The 11,396-nt window shown below is 39.7% G+C and overlaps 1 protein-coding gene across 2 annotated transcripts in view; it reads left to right on the forward strand.

Moving 5' to 3' along the window:
- The window catches only part of LEKR1 (leucine, glutamate and lysine rich 1), a 137,730-nt gene extending 134,172 nt beyond the window's left edge, over positions 1-3,558 (forward strand). For both annotated transcript variants that reach the window (XM_075202047.1, XM_075202048.1), the window contains 2 exons: positions 1,061-1,360; positions 2,256-3,558. In XM_075202047.1, coding sequence (XP_075058148.1) covers positions 1,061-1,360; positions 2,256-2,660 — 705 coding nt within the window. In that variant the 3' untranslated portion in view covers positions 2,661-3,558. The remainder of the gene's footprint in view (positions 1-1,060; positions 1,361-2,255) is intronic.
- Positions 3,559-11,396: the final 7,838 nt, after the last annotated feature.

The following is an 11,396-nucleotide window of genomic DNA, read 5'->3' on the forward strand; positions in this document are numbered from 1 at the left end:
TGCACTTAATTAGTTCATCTATTTATCTGCCAATGCATGTGTATCTTTCCATATATTCTTCATTCCGTTTTTTATATATATTCTGTATCTTATTTCGGTGATATATATATATATATATTCACACATACAGTGGTTTTAAAAAATAAAAAAATTAATATATATATAGTCACACACACAAGTCCAGGGTTTTGGGTACAACAGGCCTCAGATGTTTTAGTAAACAGAAAAATAAACACCTTGCCTGTATGGCACTAATTAAACATAAAGGAAGACCCTCTCTCCTGTGAAGGACCTTGTGTCCCGCACACATACAAAACCTGGAGGTAATTGCTCACCATTGCAGGGTTTCTCAGGAGCCATACGGCCTCCTCCCCAGATCTGAAAGACTGCATGTCCAGTCTGACTGCGTTTTAAACACCCCCACATAGAAGAAGTTCAGATGCACTCGCCTGCTTACAGGGGCTTGTATATATATATATATATATATATATAAAATATACACACACACATATATATTTTATTAGAGACTAGACTGAAGATTTTTTTTTATACTTAATTCTCACGTCAATTCTTTGTACTGCAATGCTATTTTATACATATTTTTGGGTTTACTTGATATTTATGATATTGGCAGTTTATTTGCTGACATTTATTTTTATATGCTTGATTTTGTGGTTTTGTGTAATCTTTAAATGCATATTGTTAGTGGCCGTTTTTATGGATAACACTTGAACTGTTTTATTATTGGAGCAGTAATTGTTCTTGTTGTTGCTCCACTGCATCAGGGCACATCCACAGAAGAGATTTCTCCTGTGTCCCAAGCGGAACAGACTAGCATTGTGATCTAGCCTCTCCACCCAGAGACAAATCTGCGATCCTATCGCTCGTCTCTCAGGCCGAGTGACAAAATTGGTCCATGTGTGGCAGACTTACCTTTTGAGCGAGGCATGTTAAACATAGGAGCCTTTTCACACATGATAAGTTAGGTCATCAGGGACTTACTAATTCCTGTCAGTATTATGACTGCAAGTAATAATATATATATTTTCCCATAATTCAGATACCGATACTGATATCCAAGACATGGGATGGTCTACATGCAGAGATAAACATGCTGGAAAAGAAGTTACAAGAGGCTCAGGCAAGACTTACAGAGAAAGACAGAGCAAAAGATACTGAGGTTGCAAACCTGAAAAAGATAGTCTCAGAGTTGGAACTTCGGTTGAAAAGAGAACAAGACAACAATACCTCGGCTTTGGGGGAAATGAGAAAAGATATTCACGCAAAGGCAGAGAAGCTGAAAGAGATTGAACTAAACTGTGCAGAGTTAAGACATCACCTGGATCAGGCTACACAAGATGTAAGTGGAGACACCTCGGCTCAAAACCACATAGCAACATTCATAGGTCCAAGACCAATGTTATATTACATACAGTGATTAACATGTCTAGAATTTGGAATTAATACTTAACATGATTATCTATGCGTTTTTGAAGCGCTTATGTGAATAAAACAGGTTCTTTAGGTATATTTGATACACTCAGTCGAGCATGTATGTTACTCCCTGCTGAAGAGCTGAACATGGCAGAAGGGGAGCTGGTGTGAGCTCTGTGCTTATTATATATGGGAGGTGCCATTCTGCCAGAAACCACTACACAGTAGCTTCATGATGTTAAGTTTCAATATCAAATTTGAACGCAAAAAACTAAAATGAATAACATAACCAATAAAAGAGTGGCTGGAGACAGAAGGGGTGGAGTAAGAAGGGAGAAGCTCACAGTTTGGTTCCACCAATCACATTGTGTATAAAAATAGCGGAAACAACAGCTAGGTTAAAACTCCTGACAAATACAGCATTTCTGATGCAAGGACAAAATAGTGTAGGGAATACACAGAATTATAGTATTAAAAACTGTTTACCAGGCCAAACGTATAAAAAAAAGCTATTTTCCAGAAAGACTCCATCCACCAGTGTAAATTTTCCCCTCACTTAATTAAGGAGAAAGTGGAAAACTTCACTGAAATGTTTTCTAAATTTATTTCAAATTGCGGAAAATGTTTCTGAGGCAAAATGGTGGCAGAAACGTTCAGATGTGTGGTAAAATTACCTCATATAAATATGTATCTCCTGCTTTGTAGTATTTAATCTTTCTTCATAAATGTTTGAGAATAGAATACATCTAAAATGCTAAGTGCATATATACATTGTAAGGATTGATTATTCTGAGATCAAGTAAATAAGTTTCTCCTTTTAGAATGCATTCCTTAAGGAAACTGTGCGCTTGGAGTGTGAAGAACGCTATGAGCTCACTGAGGCCTTGACCCAGGCTAGAGAGCAAGTGCTGGAACTAAAGAGAGGCTGTGGAAACTTCCCATCATCACAAAGGCCATTTACAACCGACAAGCCTGTGCCATCTCACATGATGACCGCTACAGGTCACAAACATCCTCTGAGTTTATCAGCAAGTACCGGAACCAAGCTACTGAGCTTATCAGGAACGTATGGGTCTGCTAATATTACCACCATAAACAGACACAGTGCCGGTAGTAATTTGCCTGTATTGCAGACACCATATCCACTGATAAAGAGGGCTTCTTCTGTATCTAATGCGCAGCAAAAAATAACTGCAGTTCTCAGGAAAAATTCTATTCAACCTTAGCCCAGAGAAGTGGCATGAAAGACGAACACAGAATTATTTTTGCTGGAATCAATAGAGGACTATGAAGGAATGTGTATCTCAGCCCAAACGGTGTTTTTCCACAACCGGCACAGAATCTGCGTACTGGACCATGACCGATTTGTGGTACGATCATCAGCACACTCGTACAATATAGCACAGTGCGAAGTGTTGCACATCTTAGCTTTGCCATTACATCATTCATATTTTGATAGGACAGCACATGCCATGAGATGTTTTACATTTTGTATATATTTTCTCAGTTTAATGTTGATGTTATGAACTTATTATGTTTATCAAACAATAAATTTTGCATAATCCAAGAACAAAAATTGCATCAGACCAGATTAGCACCTGCAAGCCAGAGTACAAGAATACAAAAGAATTTTAATAAAGAAATAGTAACATACAAAAAAGTCCAAAGGAAATCATGTAAAAAGATACATTACAAAACATTTCCTGTCCAACGATGGTTTCAGGTCCCTTTACTTTCATCATATATAGCACATGCATAAAAAATAGCAATAAAGACTAATTTAAATAACGTATGTAATTTATGAATGTGAATAATCTACAAAGCATGATAACGCTGTTGGAAAAAGTCATTGGGAGGACTCTGTTCGCCATCTACTGGTAACAAGTAATATTTGAATGTATGTGAATAGCAGCCACACACCAGTATGCAGCCAATTATGCCAGTAGTAGAATTGTCCAGTGTACATTAATTGGCAATGCTGCTGTGGTACGGACCTGAATGTTACAAAAAAGATAGAGCCACTTGTATAGTGTATTGTATTATTGTTTTAGATCATAACCAGAATATTTTTTGTGTGTGCTTTATGTTCATTTTATTTTGGATTGTATTTGCACTACAAGTAAAACCCTCATTTCATGTCTTTAAGACCATTTTTGAAAAAGTGCACATATAGTACTCATTGTTAACTGATTATTACGCTTTGAAATATGTTTACTTGTCCTGCAATTGTAGAATGAACTTCCAAGATACACAAAAGTTTGTCCACACAGATGTTTCACTTTTAAATGCTAGTTTGTCTTTAGTTTAGGATTTTGAAATTCGAGTTTGATATTGTAAGATATCACTTTTGTGCTGTGATCCAGGATGGTTTTTTTCTTCCTTAATGCATGCATTTAGGTGAGTTCTTTCATTTAAAAAGAGTAGATGAGACCTAGAACAGGTGTGTTAGCATTAGAGATGGGCGGGTCCGGTTCTCCGAGAACCGAACCCACCCGAACTTTGGGTATCCGAGTACCGAGCTGAGCAGCTCGGTACTCTCCCGCCCATTCCGAATCCAAATCGAGGCCGAACGTCATTGTGACGTCGTCGGATCTCGGGACTCGGTTCTCGCGATACTTCAACTTTATAAATACACGCCTCCACAGCAATCCATCGCCATTTGACAGAGGGAGAGAGCAGGGTGTAGTCATAGGCTAATTAGAGCAGGGACAGAGAATACCATATTGTTCTTGCAATTGCTCTAACCAAAATCGCTAGTGCAGAGAGGAGGATAGAGGTTTATTATTTTTTCTTCATATTTGGCACTCCCCAGCGCTTTTGGGGTGTCCCCCATAATTGTGCATTAATATTTCTGGCTGTCAAAAGTCATATCTGTCAGCAGTATCTACTAAATAATTTGTAGCACACCTCAGTGTTTTTGGGGTGTCCTCCCTAATTGTGCATTAATATTTCTGGCTGTCAAAAGTCATATCTGTCAGCAGTATCTACTCAATAATTTTTAGCACTCCTCAGTGTTTTTGGGGTGTCCTCCCTAATTGTGCATTAATATTTCTGGCTGTCAAAAGTCATATCTGTCAGCAGCATCTACTAAATAATTTTTAGCACTCCTCAGTGTTTTTGGGGTGTCCTCCCTAATTGTGCATTAATATTTCTGGCTGTCAAAAGTCATATCTGTCAGCAGTATCTACTAAATAATTTTTAGCACTCCTCAGTGTTTTTGGGGTGTCCTCCCTAATTGTGCATTAATATTTCTGGCTGTCAAAAGTCATATCTGTCAGCAGCATCTACTAAATAATTTTTAGCACTCCTCAGTGTTTTTGGGGTGTCCTCCCTAATTGTGCATTAATATTTCTGGCTGTCAAAAGTCATATCTGTCAGCAGTATCTACTAAATAATTTTTAGCACTCCTCAGTGTTTTTGGGGTGTCCTCCCTAATTGTGCATTAATATTTCTGCCTGTCAAAAGTCATATCTGTCAGCAGTATCTACTAAATAATTTTTAGCACTCCTCAGTGTTTTTGGGGTGTCCTCCCTAATTGTGCATTAATATTTCTGGCTGTCAAAAGTCATATCTGTCAGCAGTATCTACTAAATAATTTTTAGCACTCCTCAGTGTTTTTGGGGTGTCCTCCCTAATTGTGCATTAATATTTCTGGCTGTCAAAAGTCATATCTGTCAGCAGAATCTACTAAATAATTTTTAGCACTCCCCAGTGGTTTGCGCTCAGAATGGATTCAAAGCAGTCCACATATGATCTAAATGAGCAACCAGGTTCTGTCACCAGTCCTGATGTTAGTGTTCCCAGTACGTCATCTGGCCAAGGCGATGTCAAACAACAGAGTGTTTTCAAATTAGTGCAAAAAACAAAAACCCAAAAAAAATTTACTGTATTGAAGCGAAAAAGAAGTGTAACTGAGCAAAAGTTAAGTGACGATAAAAAAAAAATTGCAAGCATGCCATTCTACACACGCAGTGGCAAAGAGAGAATGAGGCCTTCACCTTTGGCTATTAGTGGCAGATCCCAAAAAGTTACCCAGCCTACAATTGGTGCACAACTACTGTTACGCGTCAAAGCCGAGCTGCAAGATAGCAGTGAGGCATTACAGGAGAATATTTGCTCTGATTCACAAATGACAACAATCCCTGTGGAGAGTCCATCCAACAGTGTGATGTCTAATCGTGAGCATTCTGCTGATGTGTGCCTTAATAGCCCGAGTGTAGCCGGTGATACCCAAATTGAGGATGCCACTTTGGAATTAGAAGAGGATGAGGGGGAGATTTGTGTAGGCGACGAGGGAGCTAATGATGATGTTGATGATTATGATGCAGACAGATACCAAATTGCCTTTCTCAATTTCTATTTATATTCTAGATTATATAACGGCTGAATAGTTTTCTATTTTACTCCTAGTGGAGAGAGAATCTGATGCAGACAGATACCAAACTGCCTTTGTCCATTTCAATTTATATTGTACAGTATATAACGGTTGAATTTATTAGTATTTTATACAAGTGGAGGGGGGCCTAGAGAGACAGAAACCAAACTGGCTTTCTCCATGTCAATTAATATTGTACAGTTTATAACGGCTGGATTTTTTGGTATTTTATACAAGTGGAGGGGGGCCTAGAGAGACAGAAACCAAACTGGCTTTCTCCATGTCAATTAATATTGTACAGTCTATAATGGCTGAATTTTTTGTTTTTTTAAAAAAGTGGAGGGGGCCTATAGAGACAGAAAGCAAACTGTCTTTTTCCATTTCTTTACATATTTAACTATAAGTGTAGGGTGTAATATAGATTCAAAGACGATGGCTGCATTGCCAATATGCATAGATGGAGAGGAAGACAATCTGTTTTGTGTGTAGAATAAACGAAGGCCTACCAACGAAGAATTAAACAGTTTTTTTGGATGATTTATTACCTCAACAATTAGATTACTTATCTCTAAAACAGTTGGAGCACTAAATTGGGTTATTTTAGGCACAAAAACATGTATTTTCCAACAAAATAGCAAAACAAAACCAAACAAAACCAAAACCAAAACCAAAACACGCAATGGCGGTTTTGCAAAACCAAAACCAAAACCAAAACACAACGGTAATCCAGATCCAAAACCGAATCCAAAACCAAAACACGGGGGTCAGTGACCATCTCTAGTTAGCATTGTGAATTAGTAGGAATTGGACATTCTAAGTTAAAGATTTCCAGTTGCAAAAACTGGGATACATGGGAACCCTAAGGGTAACCCCCTATCTGCAATGTAATGAGTGCCAGCAAGCATTCTTTTACAGAGCCTCCTAACCTAACCCAGAGTATCTGCACAGGAGTAAGATCCAGCAAGCAGTCTAGTAGAGAGTATCTGCACAGGAGTAATATCCAGCAAGCAGTCTAGTAGAGAGTATCTGCACAGGAGTAATATCCAGCAAGCAGTCTAGTAGAGAGTATCTGCACAGGAGTAAGATCCAGCAAGCAGTCTAGTAGAGAGTATCTGCACAGGAGTAAGATCCAGCAAGCAGTCTAGTAGAGAGTATCTGCACAGGAGTAAGATCCAGCAAGCAGTCTAGTAGAGAGTATCTGCACAGGAGTAAGATCCAGCAAGCAGTCTAGTAAAGAGTATATGGACAGGAGTAAGATCCAGCAAGCAGTCTAGTAGAGAGTATATGCCCAGGTGTAGGATCCAGCAAGCAGTCTGGTAGAGAGTATCTGCACTAATAAAATCCAGAAAGCAGTCTAGTAGAGAGTATATGCACACGAGTAAGATCCAGAAAGCAGTCTAGCAGAGAGTATATGCCTAGGAGTAGGATCCAGCAAGCAGTCTGGTAGAGAGTATATGCCCAGGAGCAGCACGGTGGCTCAGTGGTTAGCACTTCTGCCTCACAGCGCTGGGGTCATAAGTTCAATTCCCAACCATGGCCTTATCTGTGTGGAGTTTGTAGGTTCTCCCCGTGTTTCCGTGGGTTTCCTCCGGGTGCTCCGGTTTCCTCCCACACTCCAAAAACATACTGGTAGGTTAATTGGCTGCTATCAAAATTGACCCTAGTCTCTCTGTCTGTGTGTATGTATGTTAGGGAATTTAGACTGTAAGCTCCAATGGGGCAGGGACTGATGTGAATGAGTTCTCTGTACAGCGCTGCGGAATCAGTGGCGCTATATAAATAAATGGTGATGATGATGAAGCAGGATAACAGAGAGTATATACCCAGGAGCAAGATCCAGCAAGCAGAATAGCAGACAGTGTCTGCACAGGAGTGTCTCGAACGCCCAGCCTGTCTCAGATACAGCACTCTGAACAGCAGGCCGTGACTGGCATCCTCTTTGTCACTTAGCAATGAATACACCTTTTCTGCCACCACAAAGGATTTATTATGGTGTCCTTACGTTCACCAGAACCACCTATTCATGTTTCACACATATACACATGTAGTATGAGCCTCCCTGGGCATCGTAAATTCACAAACAATAATGGAGGATACACTAGATTTAATTTATGTAATCTGAAAAATGGTTCCAAGGCTTAGTTACAAAAATTAATTTCAAGACATACAATATATTTTGCACAAATAAGTTTCAGAAAATAAAACAGGAAATAAAATCAGAATTACTACTTACTAGTGAAGGCCTGATGTGTGAGGGAACACAATTGAGGAAAATGGGACATTTCAATCTTGATAGACCCCTCATGAAAATGCACACATTATTGTCTAAGTCAGGAGATTTTAAACCTTTTTGCCACATAGCTATCACCCCCCCCCCCCCCCCCACCACATTTGGAGTTTAGCTGTCAATAAGGACAGATTGATCTCCAAAATGTCACAGGGCTGTTCGAAGGGAGCTAGGGATGTCCTGAGATCGGAATGTTCACAGGACCTGATTTCCCACCTTTGCTCGTTCTGCTTGGCTGGATGGTTTACAACTTTGGGGCTTCAAGCTCCTTCAAGATCCTACCTCTCCCTGGTCTGGCTATTTCAACAGATTAATGACACTTGCATAAGTTCAAACTCATGTTATCTAGCAAAGCACACGTTGAGATTACATTACAAGATTACATACAATATACATTGTCATACATGAATTCAACGGAAAATAACAGGTCATTAGGTATACTACATAATCATCACAAGGAGTAACATCCGGCAAGCGGTATAGCAGAGGGTATCTGCACAGGAGTAAGATCCGGCATGTAGTATAGCAGAGGGTATATACACAGGAGTAAGATCCGGCAAGCAGTATAGCAGAGAGTATCGGCACATGAGTAAGATCCGGCAAGCAGTATAGCAGAGAGTATCTGCACAGGAGTAAGATTCGGCAAGCAGTATAGTAGAGATTATATATATATTGTGACAGAGGCACTGGGAAAGTAGTAAATTACAGGTATATAAGTTCTGAATTTCTGTCATTTGTGTTTTAAAAGCCATGGGATTGTTTTGTTTAGAAAAAGTTTCCAAGCCTGTTTCAGCTTTAGGAAAAGCTGATATAAGGGTACCTGGGGTATGAATGGAGAGAGAAGGGCTCCATCTTAAGGTCCATTCCTGGTCATCCAAGTTACCAAGACAGTCTCCTGGTAATCAGGAATTGCACCTGCGTGGTGCTGGTAAAAGGCTGCAAGGCAACTCAAACAGTCTCAATACCTGGGGAGGAAGTCTGATGACTCCTGAGAGATACTGTAGCTTGTGATCTTGTATGTATGGAGGACACTAGGTTCCTCACTTTAGAGAGGGAGTTCTTGTGTATAAGTTAGAAGCCAGACAGGCAAGGGCATTTTGTTTATGTTTTGTTTATTTTCATGCTAGTGAATGAAACTAGCTGAGGCTATTTAAACCAAAGCACTGGACTGGTGTGACATATTTGACCGATTACATGTAAAGTGCAGCCGTCTACCCCAGGAGATGGTATCTCTAACTTGATATATATTAAAGTAGATATGAAACATATAACTTTGTGGGATTATACATATGAATCTACATAATGAAAAGTGACATTTCACTGCTATTCATAAAGAAGTAAACTAAATGTCACTTCCTGAATATCTAGTAGTGCTGCTTCTCAATAATGTGACAACACTTACAGAATACCTCTAATTAACATACCTCACATGCTCAGCAATACATATCTCCAACTGACAAATCTTGAGCATGATTGGACAATAAATCTTCCAAGATATGTGTGTACAAATTGAAGTTATGAGCTTATTATGGGTTCATACAAATTTGTTGTTTTAAGAATGAGAAGTCAGAGAAAGCATGTTATGGGTGAATGAAAACTGCATTTTCACATGTTGTTAGCAGATGGGTAAAAGTGCAAATAACACCCTTGAGATTGGTTCTCAGACAGTAAATAATAACAACATACTGTGAATGACGCAAACGGTATGATATAGGGGTGACCTAAAAATAAAGGGTCTGCATTTGTGCATAGCATGGAGCCTGCTTTCTGTACGTAGGAAGTATGTTTCTTCCGTACAGAATTTTCTGCAAAGTGCAAACAAAAGATGATACCGCCATTAGTTAAACCGCACTGGTACCTTTTGGGGAGAGGAAGATTGCTGTAATATTTTTCTTTCTTTTTGTGATATTGTTGTTAGTTTCCATTCTAATTATGTAAATTTGTGGATTACAAAACATCAGTAGCAGAAAAGAAGCATAAATAACACAAAGGGGATCATTTAAGGACTCTTAGATATGTGTCATTTCTGCTTTTCCGATGTTTGCGCAACATTACAGGTACTTCATCCATGGCAGAAATGCACATCAGAAAATGTCAAAATATCACCTCTAAGGTACTATTGCCATACTTGGATCTCTTCTTTAGATATATTTTCCTTTCATTCTCAGAAACTACTCCCTGCTTGACCCTTATTTATGTCTTGAGTATTATGACAATAAGAGACCTTGGAGCTACAAGTTTGGAAATATACTAATGTTTGAAGTTCGCTGCAACAGGTGCATTGTGGAACACCTACTGTATGTTCTACAACCTAGTGTGACTACAGTCACATATGTTACTTGACTGTACTATGTCATGGAGTGACTCCCCCATCAGTGATTATTGGTTGTAAAAAGTGCACCAACTTCAGCCTAAGTCTTAATTTTTCACTGTTGCGAACCAGAGGAACAATAAAACTACAGGTGATTAAGGTGGGAGGGCAGGGGAAGTTATAGGGGTTAATAGGTAGTTCTACAGTCTGACAGCCATTGACTTGGCCACAGCCAGTGAGCTACTGCAGGTAATATCAGGTAATTGACCAGGTGCAGAACACTACCATGCCCCATAGCAAAATTTTAATTGGGAGTCCTGGCGATGCAGTGCGTTATCCCGCAGCCCCTGCTCTGTCCTTCTCAGCATGCGGCTTCATTGTGCCTGCGCTGCCATGATAGTTGATGCAGAGTGTGGCTGCTATGGGGCCCTCAACTCATCTCTGCAGGGCCGTAACTAGGGCTGTGCGATAGGGGCGACCACCTAGGGTGCAATGCTGAAGAGGGTGCAGTTTAGGAATGTTTTAGGTTAATTTGGTTAAAATTGAGGGGTAGGGGGGCGGCATTTCTCTTTCTCACCCCAGACGCTAGAATTCTAAGTTACGGCTCTGCTGGCCTCATTGCCGTTGCACCCCCTGCAACAGAAGTCTCACATAGTCTGTGCCTCCAAAACAAGGGTAATGCCCAGTAATGATCCTAATTTAGTCTGAGTATGACTGGTCATGTTGGGAGATGAAGGCTTGTGTGTGTGGTCTATCAACCGCACCACTTAGCCTCAGTGTTAAGCGATTCAGCCACTCTGTCTTAACGGCAGGATTGGTCCATGCGTATCCTGCAAATAAGTCTTTCTATAGTTAGTTTCCTTCAGCACATTACTAGCCAACCGTGTGTATGTACCAAACCCTTTGTACTTCTATCTTTTCCCATGGTTTTTGCCAATACATTGTTATGTGTTTCACACATAATGCAAAATATTTTAGTTTAGTTTTTA

Source organism: Mixophyes fleayi, chromosome 3 (genome assembly GCF_038048845.1).
Source record: "Mixophyes fleayi isolate aMixFle1 chromosome 3, aMixFle1.hap1, whole genome shotgun sequence".
Classification (NCBI taxonomy): Eukaryota; Metazoa; Chordata; class Amphibia; order Anura; family Limnodynastidae; genus Mixophyes; species Mixophyes fleayi.